The sequence below is a fragment of the Mytilus edulis genome, chromosome 7 (genome assembly GCF_963676685.1).
Source record: "Mytilus edulis chromosome 7, xbMytEdul2.2, whole genome shotgun sequence".
Lineage (NCBI taxonomy): Eukaryota > Metazoa > Mollusca > Bivalvia > Mytilida > Mytilidae > Mytilus > Mytilus edulis.
This window is the reverse complement of record NC_092350.1, coordinates 6,964,664-6,981,623: the sequence shown is the minus strand read 5'-3', so window position 1 is coordinate 6,981,623 and position 16,960 is coordinate 6,964,664. Positions and strand designations below refer to the sequence as shown.

Below are 16,960 nucleotides of genomic sequence, written 5' to 3'. Positions count from 1 at the left end.
TATTGAAAATATACATCAGAAAATGTAAAAAAAAGTATAGGTCAGCGACTTCGTTTTCGAGAAAAAGCCATTTTTTAAATGGTCCGAGAGTGTACCAAATTACATTGAATATATAGGGAAAATCCTTTATTTTCTTCTACGATTTTCGGTTTCCGGTATAAATCACGCGAACCACTCCATAGAATTTTAAAAAAAAATAGCATTTTGTTCCTTATTTTCTTACGAATTAGATGATGTAAAAAAAAGATATGGTCACCGACTTCGTTTTCCCTGTAGAAGCGACGCAACCTCAACATTTTGTAAAAAAACCCATCAAAAATCGTGACGTCGTCATTTTATTACTCGTAACGTCAAGTTATGCTATTAATTTCCAACGTTCTATTTGCATGATGATTATGTGTTAGTATTGATAGTTTCTGTTGATCATAAGCGTCTGGATAGAAGGTCTATCATTTATAAATTTTTATTTTGTATTACCAGACAGTATTCTTTATTATTTATATTTTAGCACCACATTATTCTCTATAATTTTTGGCCTTTGTTCCGTAATTTTTGCCTATTATTCTATATTCCTCAAACCACAATCAGACTCTCTGACAAGTATTTAAAATGAAATTAGAAGTTGTAAAAAATACGATATGTTCATTATCAATATACATGTTCAAAACAATTCTGACGAAAATACTTTGTAAATTCATGAACGCAAAAATGATAATAACATCAAAATAGAAATCGACCTAATTTCTTGGCTCAATATAAGATGTAAATGAAGCTTTAATTCTTCTCTCTTTTGTGACTCTGGGTTTTCTAAAACATTTGTAAAAGAAATGTTCCAATAGATTGGCAAACCCATCCGACCCCTCACAGTCATATGCTATATAACTCTCGAACCAAAAAGCTTAGCATTATTCGCATGTAATATACAGTTGTCAGTTAATCAATTTATAAACTCTCTTAGACTAACTTGCAAGTCATCTGTTTGCATTATTTCTCCATTCCGATATAAGATTTTGCCACTTTTTGAAAAACCGGTAACTTTAGCAGGAGAAAATGTAATAGCTTCACCTTGTGTTGGTACTATATAACGACATAACGTATTCTGTCAATATGCTGTTGCAATTTAGATATACAAAAAAAACTAAAAAAAAACAATAACAATTTATCCATATTAAACGGACGCCCAACTAAACATGTATGTTCCACGGACCGTGAAATTGGGGCATTGAGTGCAAAAGTATAGAACATTTCAGAGCCGATATTGAGGAAATTTGAGCGAAAATAGAAATGAGCTGACTATGCGGTATGGGTTTTGCTAATTGTTGAAGGTCGTACGGTTACCTTTAGTTGTTTATATCTGTATTATTTGGTCTCTTGTATATAGCTAATTGTCTATCATATCACATCTTCTGTTTTGTAATAAAAAAAAAAACGAAGTCATAAAATTAAAATTGGGCAATTATTACATATCAGTCCCTTGCAAATTCCTACTGTTACCGATTCGTGTGTTTACCCTTTTGATTTTCCAAGTTAAGGGTGAGATTTATGTCTTTTTCTATACATATGCATTAAAACGCTGCTAATGCCCTTATTTTTTATGTTTGCCACATCAATTTCTGTACGGAATAATTTTCGAAGGACGTTGAGCTATTCCAGCATTGGCTTACGTTTTGCGCTTACTCAGATTAATCGGTACGAAGAGATCAACCCAGGACTACATTACCATTACCACTATATTCAAAACAAGTAAAATTTCTCGCCAAAATGTCCTACTAGTATTTGAAAATCCAGGTGCGGCTAATATGGCAGTGCACAAATGTCAAGTGATGGAGGCGCTCAAGTTACCCTATTTGCATCTCCCGCTCAAATGCCCTACGCAAGTGTTCACCCCATCCATTCTGTTAGAGTACGTATTTTGTAAATCATGTAATCATTATCAGTGGCGGAAGGGTTCCGGGGATTGTAACCCCTATTTTTGGACGATAAATGCATTTTGAATGGGGACATATAGTTGGAACACCCACCCCCTTTTTATCCTGGTTCGGGACCTCTACTTTTAGAAATGGCTGGATAAGCATCTGAACACTTTACTTTGTAAAAGGTTATATTTGAAAATATGCTGTGAGATTACAAATATTATCCCTTATGTGTGAGCGATTGCTGTTTATTAGCATCAGTGTTATATTTGGTTTTGTAGATTTTGTAACATTAAATTCATAATGATATATTTTACGTTCATGTCATTGCCACTTCTTTTTCTCATAACATTTTAGAGCTATTAGTTGTCATACGGAGGTTGAGATATGACATAAACCAGATGTACATAGATATGTTTAAAATGCCTACTAGAGATAATCCCCCATCCACAAAAAAAAAAAAACAACAACAAAAAAGAAGAAGAAAAAAAAACCCACAAACAAACGCACACAGGCTGAGACATGACTGGAAATTTTGACTTTTGTCGAAGTCCATCTGCACAAATGCTTATCATCAGATTTTGTTTCGTTTTCCACTTTGTGTGGCCTTCTGTTGTTGTCTGGTTGCTGTCTTATTGAAGTACTGACTACTTACGGGATTTTCATTCTACTTGATGCACTGAAAGTGTGTGTACATATTTTATTTTAGTAGATATATAGTAATAGTATGATTGATAGAATCTCGTTCTCAACCTTCAAGTGTTATGAGTAAAATGTAATTGAGAACAGTTCTATTCCATTTTTGATATGCAATTGCCAGTTAACATATTTTCTCTTTAAATCAGTTAATTTTTTAACCGTATGTATAGCAATTTCCTTTGAGGCGAAAACCATACCATTTAATATTAAGAAAAAATATTTTAAGGATCCACTGAATGTTCTTGTATTAGGAGATTATACTACATACTCTTCAAACCAAAGGCCTATACTATTTATACATGCATCTATATAAAGATTTTTTTCTATTTTTAGCTTCTTAATTTTCCACAAAATTGCGGACGTGAAAGAAAGCATTATTACAAAAACGTTAGAAAACAAATTGTAGCGAGCGATAGATCTGAATGATTGTAAACATCAATTTTGTTAATGATTTATTTGTTTTAGTCTAAAACTTATGATGTATACATTTTAAATGATTGGTGCAACCGTACAGAAGGTTAATGTGAATATAAAACCATTGTGTCATCTGTTTCAAGACTGACTGACGCAGCTAAGAATTTTATGTGAGTCCATTTCTTAAATTGGAAAATATTTTTTCTTGTTTCGACTGGTGTGGTAATTTTTAAAATAGGGGATATTTTAACAAGACTAAGTTTAGTAGTATTAATCTGTATTTTCTGCTGGACGATGACGTTTCACAGAGAATATAGCCGGATCAATATGGGCCGGGTTTTTGTAGGGACAGTTTTGACATACTACATAGAGAATAATTCCAAGATAGCATTGTTTTCCTCGTCAAAATTATGTAGAAAATCAAAAAGTGGTTAGCTACAGTTTTTACACTCTTTTAACTGGTCGCCGAGATATCTAAGCTCTACCACCCCACGTTCTTGACGCTAGTCAAGTTCTCGATTTTCTTATAGTAGTGTGTTATGAGACTGCCCTCCGTAATCTCAAGTACGGAGCCTGTAATCCCCTCTAATCTTTCTTAAGCCAGCTTATAATCCCCTCTAATCTTCTTAAGCCAGCTTATGGTACGATTTAAAGCAGCTTATGATGCAACTTTAAGCAGCTTATTATGCAATCAATCGGATAAAGATAATCCTTATCTTCCCTCTAATCTTCTTAAGCCAGCTTATAATCCCCTCTAATCTTCTTAAGCCAGCTTATGGTACGATTTAAAGCAGCTTATGATGCAACTGTAAGCAGCTTATTATGCAATCAATCGGATACAGATAATCCTTATCTTTTAATCTAGATTAGTGTTCCTCAATGTTTTGTTCCTTTTTTTTTATCCCGATAAGAGTTAACAATTGCTAATTATAATCTATTTGTTTTCGGATTAGAGAACCGAGTATTAACCCTTTTAATCCTGATTAGGATAAACAAATGCTAATTATAATATATTTGTTTTCGGATTAGAGAAACGACTCTTAATTTATATCCTAGATTAGAGGAATCCCTTTTGATAATTAACCAGTTGTTTCCAGACAATCAAAATCCAATTGTTTTCGAACTTAATTAGCGGATCCTTTGTTTGAATAAAGGGAATTAATTGTAACGGAAGGAGAGACAGGCTATTTTTTTTTCATTTTTACAGGAAATACTTTACACAACAGATTGCAAGAGAGAAGAAATATTAACAAACCGCTAACTAGTTGAGATAAGGATAGTTAAAAAATGAAAAAAGTTTTTCTTTCTGTCTCTTTGTAAATTCCTGATATTATTTTCTCTCTTTTCTCAATTAGTTTGTTTAAAAATAAACACCTCGTTGTCTCATTTATATATAGTTTCTTTAAACACAAAATAATAACACATTTCATTTATTAATCATTTATTTAAAATATTCTAGATTGTATTTGATTTTTAGTTAAAACATTTAAATTGTAACCATTTTTTTCTCTTCTTTTTTATTGTGAATATACTGTTTATGTCTCGTTGCACATACATTTTCTTTTGGGTTTCCAAATTAGTTTCTGTCTTTTTTGTATTTTTATTTTGTTGGATGTATTCATTGTCACTATCTTCACTGTATTCATCTGTTTCTTCTTTCTCCTTATTTTCTTCTTCTGTTTTCTTTTCTTTATAAGAGGTAGACTCGAATCGTACTTTGTTTGTTTTTTCTACATTCCTAAACAAACGAAGTGGAATGTTAGTAGACTTCAGAAAGTGGTAGAATTGATGTATACCAGCTGTTAGTTTTCTACGACCAATTTGAACTGTTGAATCACGTATCAAGTCAACGATATGAGTGTTTGAAATAACTTTTCCGTCAATGCAAACTTCACCTTGTTCGTCCCACTTAATAGATGGTTGTTTTTGTAAGTAAAGCAAAAGTCGCAAGGCTTTGTCTTTATATCTAGATGGAAAAGTGATATTGATTAACGATTGTAAATCATCATGTAACGGTTTCTGGTCATAAGACAGATTGTGTTGGTCATTGTCTCGAGGTGGAGTGTCATTTAACACAACTTCCGCTTTCGATTGATCTTCGTTTTGTTTTTGTAAGACAGCCTCGAATTTATGTTTAGGAATAAGAATCATTTCCTTCGTCATTTTAAGTGAGCAAGCACAATCTTCACTACTATAGGAATGAGATTTGATCGATACTTTAAAAGAAGTCTCTTTCGATGTAAACGTTGGGTGTCCTCGGCAGTGATTTTACGAATAACCGTTTTGTACTCAAACAGTTTCTTTTTATTTAGCGGAGATAGTGTAACGACTCCATGTAAAATGTTGTATATACATTCTAGTAGGATCTTAAATTGTTCGTTATTCATCGTTTTTATCATTGCGAGTCTTTGCTGATCCTCAGCGGAAGCCAATAAGGATAAAAAATTAACGTGTCTAATAACTTGCTTACTCATAGCTTTTTAAGTATTATTTCGGAAGAAAAACCACACAGTTCTCTCCAATGAATATATTTGTTCTAAGTAAATAAAGTTTGTCTGTGTGAGCGCTCACATCAATCGTCAGGTATCCGTATTTTGTTTTGGTGGCGAGTTCGTAGGCCGACATGAAATATTTCACCTGACCTGGTAAAATTTGTTTAGCAAGTACGGTTAACTGGTGTTGATCACGATGATTTTTCAGACAAATAATGTAAGATGCATTCAGGGAAATGGTGCGCATGAATTTACCCGGAGAATGATATAAATTCTGAGTAAGCATTAAAAGACTTATGTTTTGATGATGAGATTATACCGTAAATAAATTTAAAACTTCCACATCGTTCACTGCTGTTGCGAGCAAATCGTCTTAAACCAGAAGCATATGTTCCCTTTTTTCTGACCATGCATCCACTTGATCACTGCTTGGTAAACCTTCATGAAAATTTATATTGTTTATTTCTTTTTCCATACTTGTGAATAATTCTTGATAAACAGAATAGCAATATACAATTTTTACAGGAGGGGTTGAAAACATACCTCCAGCTTGTTTAATTATGCGAAAAGTCAACATAGTTTTTCCACTTTGTGTCGGTCCCACAATTAAAATAGAACATGGTGCTTGGAAAGGTAAAAGCGTACGATCTCCACTTGACATGATCTGAGTTTTTTCAGTTTTTATTTTCCCACAAATGACTGAAATAAAGTTTAAGTTCGAGTTTTATATGTTTGATACATAAGTATTTTTTGTTGATTTTTCTTTTTACATGTATTTAGCTTCTTTTTTATATATTGGTATGGTTTTTTTTACGTTTTGGCATCCGTGTTCCTTTTTGACGTGTTAAGCTTCCGTTCTCAACCAACAATGCAAAAACTGTTAAAAATCATTTGACCACAGAATATTTAAAACCAACATTGTAAAACCAAATCGTGAAAGAAAAGTCTCAGTTCTACCAACAAATTTCAAAAAGAAAACAAGCTAAGTAATATTTATTGAACGCACAAAATTTCAAACATGAATACAAGAATATGAATAATAAATAAAATTACATACAATGTACAATATATGAAGAAATAAAAAAATAAAATAAAAATGTCATATTAAGTGTTCACGTGATTTGATTCTTTTTTCCATTAAACGGTAAACATTGTCTTTTATTGTTTGACTACGTAGTCTGTCCAATACGATCACATTAAGTAGGAAGTAATTGCACACAAATTCTGAAGACATGTTCAGTTTTTTTACGTCTTCTCTGAATTTAATCAACACATCTAAAAGTAAAAACGAACGACATGCTGTTTCAAAATGTCTTTCCAAGTGCTCCTGCTCGCTTTTCATCAAACATTCGTGGTTATGTTGACTGGGGTGTTCAACTTGGCAACCAGAACACGTTTCTTTCGTTTTCTTTGTAATCAATTCCTGTAACACCTCGGCAAAAGAATAGATCAAGACTGTAGTTGGAAGCTTCTTCTCCATGCCCGACATGGCGATTGTTCTCAAAACAAATGAAGTTTAGTGATCTTCAATAAAAGAATGTAGAAACACTATACTCTCTTTCAGATTACACAATTTTAGCCACACGTCTCTGTTGATTTTGATTTTTTTACCCTTTACAACGATATGAATGAATGTCTTGTGCTGTAGTCGTCTTCCTGTTTTCTTAATAATTACTTTAGTCTCGTCGTCAATGGTAAACACAGCTTCTCTCTTCAATAAATTTGTGTCGAGGTGTTCGTAATCACATTTGGTTGCTTCTCTCACCAAATCAATTTGACACTGAGTCATGATGACTGTGGTGTTTTTATATACGGTGATTGAAATACAGGTATATTCATGCGTAGGGTCATACCATATTCGTGCATGCATAGCCATGTTTTTTTAATTAAACTTTTCGGATGGATGGATTTGGTAAAATATATCCAGTACACCCACTCAATAAACTAATCCATAATTCAGTGTTTCCATTTTGCATTGTTATATTAACAAGTGATGCTATAACAATTGTTATTACAATAATTATTTGACAGAAATACACGATTTCTGCTTTGGGAATATTTTCTCCCATGAAGCGCCAAGTCGTTTGTGTGCTCTCCGTATTACTTCTTGTCTCTTCCATGTTGCTAAGTATAATAAAGGAACCACGTCGCTTATCACTCATACCTTTAAATACGTTTTTAAAAAAGTCATTTTTTTTTTCTCTTTCAATTAATTATAGGTAAAGAACACATTGGAAAGAAGATCCTTCTTCCACTGTTCAATTTGCTTCTTTTCCTCACACAAATGATATAGTTTAATCAATGTTTGTTTTTTTAACTTACAAAGATATATATACATTCTCCCTTTTCGCTCCTCGAACACGAAAGCGTTATAAATCATCTCTATCTCATTCATTATTTGTATTAAATGGAAATTATGAAAAAAGTCTTAAAAGAGGGACTAAAGATACAAGAATGACAATCAAATTCATAAATTGAAAAAAAAAATATCTGACAACATCGAGGATAAAAAAAGACGAAAAGACAACGTTTGTTAAGCGTACAGTGACGACTATTACATACATATTCACTGGCACATGATTTACTAGAATACAGTTTCGCACCTCACGTGTATAAAACGTACAGTGACAAATATATCATATAGCACATACATATTCATCGGTATCATTAACGTTTGTTAAAATTACAGTGACAAATATTACATATTGAACATACATATTCATTGGTAAATGATTAACTAGTATGAACTAAAAAAAAAACCTTATTATTAAAAAAACATCCAATCATTTTAATTAAAATCAAACAACAACAAGCATACCAACAAATTATACACTCTTTTTTTTTAATAAATTGAGTGGTCTTTAATTTAAAATGACCTTACGCAGTTGTGTAAATCTTTTCTTCATTTTCAAGCGGTGTGTAAATATAAGTGCATTAAAATCACGACTGTAAAAAAAATATTAGATATAAATTATTCGTGGTCTTCATAGAAGAATAAAACATTTGTGCTATGTTACCCAATCTCCATGTTCCACGGATATAAGTTCAGTATAACACGATGGATGAAGAAGTGAACAATCTTTTGACACCAATTTATTACAATATAGAAAATCCGAGTTCTTTTTCCTCAGCTAGCAAACTTTATCACATTGTTAATGCGGATGGGAAAAAATTGGTTACCACAAAATAAAGAGATGGTTAAATGCACAAGACAATTATTCCTTACAAAAAACTCCCAGGCGTTCTTTTAGAAGATTACGTGTGTATACAACAGGAATTGGTAACTTAATGGACGTCGACCTAATGCAAGTAAGTAATTTATCACAATGGAACTCTGGATATAATTGTATACTAGTTGCCATCGATTGCTTTAGTCGACGTCTTTGGATGCAACCATAAAAGAGTAAAAAAGGTGTTGACATAGCCAAAGCTTTTGAAAAAATTCTGCAAACAGCAAAGGTAGACAAGATCCGCTCGGACGTTGATGGATGTTTCAAGTCAAAGGTTGTTCAAAAACTTTTCAAGGAAAGAGGAGTGCGACATTTTGTAACTACGAACGAGATAAAAGCAAACTATGCAGAGCGTGTGATACAAACCATAAAAAATAAATTTTATCGTTACTTTACTAAAAAGAGAACGTATCGGTACATTGACAATTTACAAAAATTTGTAAAGAGCTACAATGCAACACCACACAGGTCCCTAAACAATATTGCACCCAACGACGTTACACCGGAAAACGAAGCGGATGTATGGGTTCAACAATACTTGAATAAAAAGAAATCTCCTGATAAGACGAGTCGGCCAAATACCAAAAACCCACAAAAACTTAAAACCGAAGCAGATTTGAAGAGAAAAAGAAGATTGCAACGGCGGAAGAGTTACAAATTTAAAATCGGTTCTCTTGTTAGAATTGCTTATACGCGACACATCTTTGACAGAAGTTATAGTCAAAAATGGACGGATGAGATCTTCAAAGTTGTACGGAGATTTAAAAAACAGAACATCAAGATTTATAAATTGAGCTCTTTTTATGACGATGAGGAAATTTCTGGTGAATATTATTCTGCTGAACTTCAGGCTGTTGATAAATCAGATGAATCACTCTGGGTTGTAGAGAAAGTTCTGAAAAAGCGTAAAAGGCGAGGAAAGACCGAGTTTTTATGTAAGTTTCAAGGTTGGCCTGATAAGTATAACCAATACATTCCCGAGGAAGACATTCAAACATTATCATGACAAACGACGATATTGACGAGGATCACATTATTTTCTTATTCAACGATCAATCAAATAAGTATTATCCTGAAAATATACCTTCAAATTTCAAGGTTCACCTAAGTGACACGTTGTATTTAGAAGGAAAGTGGGAAATAGCTGTTTTAGATTTTTATTCCAAGGAGAAAATTTCAACTGTTAAAAAAATCAAACACGAACTATACATTTTTTTGTGACGTATGTATGGGTGTAAGTCTGTTTCACAATGAGTTTTCACTTTTACGACGTGTATTTCCTACACCAAACAATACTTGGAATTACGTTTTTTCTAACCCTATTTTCGTACCTGTGAAAAAAACTGAAATCCGCGACTTAGAAATACATATTTTCGACGAAAGTGGAGAACAAGCGTCATTTTTAAATCAACGTTTGTCCTGTACACTACATATTAGAAAAAGAAAGGGGAAGTGTCAACGATGAATGCAGACAAAATGTACATTCCAAGCATGGAGAAGTGGTCGAAATATTATCAAAATGTTGTGCAGGGGAATAACAAAACGTATATAACGCACATTAAAAATACCGGACGTAATGGGTCTTTTATGATACCTATTGAAAATCAAAAATCGCCGTCAACCTCGTCGAAATCTAATGAAAAGTACAATATTCATCTAGTTAGTCCAAGTGCGCAAATGGTCGAAATGGCTAAAGAGTCTTTAGAAGATGAGGGTTTGCATATAAAAGGAAAAAAACGTAAACGAAAGACCAGTCATAAGGCAACCAGCAGTGGAGTTGGCGTATGCAAAAAGAAAAGAGAACCAAAACGAGACGTTTTTTCAGAGTACATGAATTAAAAATGGCTTTACTAACATCACAGAACAACTTCACAGAAGCTATTCCGTCACAATTAGAAGTTTTCGAGATACCTCCATACCAGTTAGGAGTTGAGTCAATTTCGTATGAAGAATGTCGGCCTACATCACAAGTTACAGCCTACAACCCAATAGAATTTAATTTGTGTGCCCAGAACGGACTAGAATACATCGATCTCAGACGGTCGAAACTGTATGTTAAGTTGCGTGTAAAACATAGCAATGGAGACAATATTGCTATAGATTCAAAGGTGGCACCAGTAAATGGATTTTTCTATGCACTTTTTTCTCAGGTCGACTGTTACCTACAAGGTTCACTGGTATCATCAAGTAATACCAACTACTCGTACAAATGCATGATGAAAACGCTACTCGATTATGGACAAGATGCAAAAGCATCACAACTAACGAGTGCGTTGTTTTATAAGGACAGAAGTGGACACATGGACTCATTTGATACTAACACGGGTCTTTACGAAAGGAAAAAACTGATAGGTAATTCTAAGAGCCTTGGTATGGAAGAAATGGATCGTTACTTATTAAATATGGTTGACGTAAAATTGAAACTTTTCAGAAGTAGACAGAGTTTCTGTCTAATGTCAAGCGAAGACGATGCGGACTATGATGTTGTCATTGAAGATATTGTCGTTAAAGTGTGTAAAATTAAGGTCAATCCAGCTATCATTTTTGCTCATTCGGAAGCATTGAAATCAACGAATGCTACATATCCCTATACAAAAACAGTAATGAAACATATTACTCTCATGATGGGTAGTACGAATGCAGTGTTGGAGAACATTTTCCAAGACGTGAAACCAAAACGAATCATCATGGGTCTAACTTCGACAAACGCCGTGAACGGTGATTATCAACTTAATCCGTGGAATTTTCAACATTTTGACTTGCAACAAATAACTTTTTACTGTGATGGAGTTCCTGTAGATGGAATTCCTTTGAAACTACAATTCAACGAAGACAGGGGTGCAACAAATGTTGCAGCATACGTTAAAATGTTTGAAAACTGTGGAAAGTGGGGCGGAGATGCGGGGAATGAAATAACTAGATCGGACTTCAACAATGGATATGCTTTATTCTGTTTTGATTTACAACCTCACTTTTCAGATGCCAACTATCTGTCACTGGTAAAGCAAGGAAAAGTAAGACTTGAATGTCATTTTGCATTACCCTTACCAGAAACTGTCTCTTTACTCATTGTAGCCGAAAACTCTGGCTATTTTGAAATAACGGAAAATCGTCAGATCAAAGTAGAACACTAAGTTCATACCTAATACTGTTTGTTGTATTTTGTCCTATTTAGATTATGTTATGACACAACCACATTATATGACATTTCGTTTTCTGTGTTTAATATTTCTATTTGTCTAATAAACATTCAAATATAATTCTTTTACTTGTTGGTTTTTTTTCTTCCTGTTCGTCTTTTAAAATTTCTTCGCTATAGAACTGGTGCATTTCTTTAAGTTTTATTTTTTTACATTGTTGCTGGTCATTTACCTGCTTTCATGTAATTTATTAAGTTTGAAAACCAATTTGGAAATTTTGTGCAAGAGTGGTAAACATTCATTTAATTAAATGTTTTTCATCAAAACTTAAACACAACCAAAAACAAACCAAATAAAAAAATATACGTTTGTATCAAACATATAAAACTCGAACTAAAACTTTGATTTCAACGATATGTGAAAAAAGAAGAACTCAAACCATGTCAAAGGGAGATCATTCACTTTTACCTTTCCAAACACCTTGATTAGAGCGCTCACACAGACAAACTTTATTTACTTAGAACAAATATATTCATTGGAGAGAACTGTGTGGTTTTTCTTCCGAAATAATACTTAAAAAGCTATGAGTAAGCAAGTGATTAGACACGTTAATTTTTTATCCTTATTGGCTTCCGCTGAGGATCAGCAAAGACTCGCAATGATAAAAACGATGAATAACGAACAATTTAAGATCCTACTAGAATGTATATACAACATTTTACATGGAGTCGTTACACTATCTCCGCTAAATAAAAAGAAACTGTTTGAGTACAAAACGGTTATTCGTAAAATCACTGCCGAGGACACCCAACGTTTACATCGAAAGAGACTTCTTTTAAAGTATCGATCAAATCTCATTCCTATAGTAGTGAAGATTGTGCTTGCTCACTTAAAATGACGAAGGAAATGATTCTTATTCCTAAACATAAATTCGAGGCTGTCTTACAAAAACAAAACGAAGATCAATCGAAAGCGGAAGTTGTGTTAAATGACACTCCACCTCGAGACAATGACCAACACAATCTGTCTTATGACCAGAAACCGTTACATGATGATTTACAATCGTTAATCAATATCACTTTTCCATTCAGATATAAAGACAAAGCCTTGCGACTTTTGCTTTACTTACAAAAACAACCATATATTAAGTGGGACGAACAAGGTGAAGTTTGAATTGACGGAAAAGTTATTTCAAACACTCATATCGTTGACTTGATACGTGATTCAACAGTTCCAATTGGTCGTAGAAAACTAACAGCTGGTATACATCATTTATACCAATTTCTGAAGTCTACTAACATTCCACTTCGTTTGTTTAGGAATGTAGAAAAAACAAACAAAGTACGATTCGAGTCTACCTCTTATAAAGAAAAGAAAACAGAAGAAGAAAACAAGGAGAAAGAAGAAACAGATGAATACAGTGAAGATAGTGACAATGAATACATCCAACAAAATAAAAAGACAAAAAAGACAGAAACTAATTTGGAAACCCAAAAGAAAATGTATGTGCAACGAGACATAAACAGTATATTCACAATAAAAAAGAAGAGAAAAAAATGGTTACAATTTAAATGTTTTAACTAAAAATCAAATACAATCTAGAATATTTTAAATAAATGATTAATAAATGAAATGTGTTATTATTTTGTATTTAAAGAAACTATATATAGATGAGACAACGAGGTGTTTATTTTTAAACAAACTAATTGAGAAAAGAAAGAAAATAATATCAAGAATTTACAAAGAGAAAGAAAGAAAACTTTTTTCATTTTTTTAAATATCCTTATCTCAACTAGTTTGTTAGAAAATACAGTTAGCGGTTTGTTAATATTTCTTCTCTCTTGCAATCTGTTGTGTAGAGTATTTCCTGTAAAAATAAAAAATAGCCTGTCTCTCCTTCCGTTACAATTAATTCCCTTTATTCAAACAAAGGATCCGCTAATTAAGTTCGAAAACAATTGGATTTTGATTGTCTGGAAACAACTGGTTAATTATCAAAAGGGATTCCTCTAATCTAGGATATAAATTAAGAGTCGTTTCTCTAATCCGAAAACAAATATATTATAATTAGCATTTGTTTATCCTAATCAGGATTAAAAGGGTTAATACTCGGTTCTCTAATCCGAAAACAAATAGATTATAATTAGCAATTGTTAACTCTTATCGGGATAAAAAAAGGAACAAAACATTGAGGAGCACTAATCTAGATTAAAAGATAAGGATTATCTTAATCCGATTGATTGCACAATGATGTGCTTAAAGGAACAAAAACATTGAGGAGCACTAATCTAGATTAAAAGATAAGGATTATCTTTATCCGAATGATTGCATAATAAGCTGCTTAAAGTTGCATCATAAGCTGCTTTAAATCGTACCATAAGCTGGCTTAAGAAGATTAGAGGGAATTATAAGCTGGCTTAAGAAGATTAGAGGGGATTACAGGCTCCGTACTTGAGATTACGGAGGGCAGTCTCATAACACACTACTTCTTATATAAATCGTCTTCATGACTTTTTTTCATATTCGTTTTAAAAAATCTTGTAAATTCTTCAATTTTAGCAAACAATTTAATTCTCCTAGAAGTTGCTTACTCTCAACAAATTTGCCGTTGTCCCGTCTGAAAGTCGCCGGTTGCAACATTGCTAAATCTTGTCAAAGGGACGTAACTCCTACAAAACGTCGCAACATTTCGCGGAATCCGCTAGACGGCGTTCATTTACTGTTACTTGACCTTATATCTTGAGCAAACGATAATATGGATTGTCGTTATGAGTATCAGTTCATTTTATCTCCTCTTCGAGGTCTATGTTTGAACAAAAGTTTCAAGTGTCGGGTGTAACTTACAGGATAGTAGCAATATATATAAAATGCTTTAATTTATTGAGGATCTAGGCCTATCTAGTTTTTCTCAATACCTATAACAAATGTTAATTATCATATAGTTGAATAATTTGAACGTCTTCGTAGCATCAGATCTTTCACGATCCTTTTCACGATCTTCAAAAAAGCGGTACGTGATCTATCACGATCAGAAAAATCAATTTTGTGTAAATATTTCTTTTTTTACCAAGTTTCAGATTATGTTTATGCAAAATAACTATGAGAACCATTTGATTCATTCAAATAGAATGCTCTTATTCGGATAAAAGTAGTTTATTTTAATCGAATTTGTGAAAAAATCAAGTTTGTTTACATTTTTTATGTCATTGAAATGTCGAGAAGCAATCTGCCTTTTGTTGTTGTGTAAAAACTATATACTTTTAAAACTGAATTTTCTCACATACTGATCATACTGTTGAACCATTTTGACAGACAGTTGTATTTTATTGTAAATTTGTCTGTGTAATTAATTAAATTAGATTATTCAATGACCTTTTATATGTCGTCTCGATTAAATATGTTTCACGATCCGTTACCAGAACTTTCACGATCGTCTCGCAATACTTGACCACTGTTAGATATTCTTTCACGATCATTTCTCTCGTTAAACCGAATGACACCCGTGAATTAGAAGACTGACTTAGTTTGACCTAGCAGTATTTTCAGTCATCAATCTTATCTGGTTGTTTTCAGTTGTATCTGTATATAAATGTTTTCCATTATTGGACGTTGTTGATGGGTGAGGGCAATTTTCTATAATGATTAATGCCACATGATATTTCAATTCAAAAGATAACAAGTGAATCCTAAAGAATTAAACAAAGATATTTGTATTTTATCTGACTTTAATTTGTATAAAAACCTTAGACTAAAGATTTACGGTTTCTTTATTTTACATAAGATGACAAATTGTTTACATTTGTGATGACAGCAAAAATTAATCTATATCTCATAAAACATTTTAATTGTTATAGATACTTGCGAACAGTAATACAAACACTTACCAATTGTAATACTGGAGCTGTATTGGTATGTTTTAGAGTCATCATAACATTTACAACGATATGATCCCCTATCGGAAATGTTGACCGATTTAATAGTCATTACTGTTGTTACTTGACTTTTATGTTTGTTGCTGGCATCAATATCTACAAATTGACCTGGTGATGTGGCAAGTTGCCATTGGCAGTATGGACGGTTATGCTTATTCGAACATTTAAGTGTTATATCTTCATAGGTTGTTCTTTCTGAAATAATTTTCTCATTTATGAGTTATCAAACAAAATTCATTTGGTATTCTAAACATTTTGATTCAAGCATCACCTATGAGTCATTTGTAGACAAAACCAGCGTACACAATCTAATTCCTAGTGTTTGTGTTGAGTTTCTTGTATGAAATGATAAAGCTGATTCCCCACTATTCTTTTTTATTATTTTATTTATTTGTTGGATTTTTTGCAATTTGTCTTTCCGATGTGGCCGTAGAAGTATAATTGTCCTTTTTGATTTTCCTTATTGATTTAAATATTTCATTAAGATTAGGTAAGGAAATCTCCTTCAGTACAAAGAAATAGGTGTACTATCATTGTTTTGACTCTTTTGTTTTGCATATGATATTTGAACAGAAAAGAATTGTCTTCTCCTCTATTAATTATTGTTATTAAGGTTGATCACGTTGAGGACTAACAAGATATCGGATGTAAAAAACAAGACGTAGAAATTAGTTTAATTTTCCAAATGTTGCATTTTTTTTTCTTGAAACCAAGAAATTACAATTAATGGTGTGGAGTGTGTTCTTCTTGTTGAATTTAAAATTAAACACAACTGTTTTAATATTCGAAACCAAGAATTTATATAAACATTTAAGGAATGACTGTAATATTTTTTCTGTCTATGAAGAAATAACCTCAAACATTTGGTGCACACTGAATAACGCGCGTAGCGGGTTATTTAACAGTGTGCACCACATTATTTATGTTATTTCGAATAGACAGAAAAAATATTACAGTAATTTCTTATAATTTAATCCTAAATTCCATTGATGACGTCACGGAACCATGATTAAATTATGTCTATGGGCTCATAATAAAATAACGTCAGCCAATCAGAAGACGCGTTACATCCAAAAATAAATTATTTTCATATGTTGCAAAAAAAAAAAACCCTGCAAAATGTCGACATTTAGAAATATC

The 16,960-nt window shown here is 32.5% G+C and overlaps 1 protein-coding gene across 2 annotated transcripts in view; it reads right to left on the bottom strand.

The window, feature by feature from the left end:
- LOC139529831 (uncharacterized) overlaps positions 1 to 16,960 on the bottom strand; it is an 81,485-nt gene that overhangs the window by 64,139 nt on the left and 386 nt on the right. For both annotated transcript variants that reach the window (XM_071325740.1, XM_071325741.1), the window contains exon 2: positions 15,773 to 16,015. In XM_071325740.1, the coding sequence (XP_071181841.1) occupies positions 15,773 to 16,015 (243 nt within the window). The remainder of the gene's footprint in view (positions 1 to 15,772; positions 16,016 to 16,960) is intronic.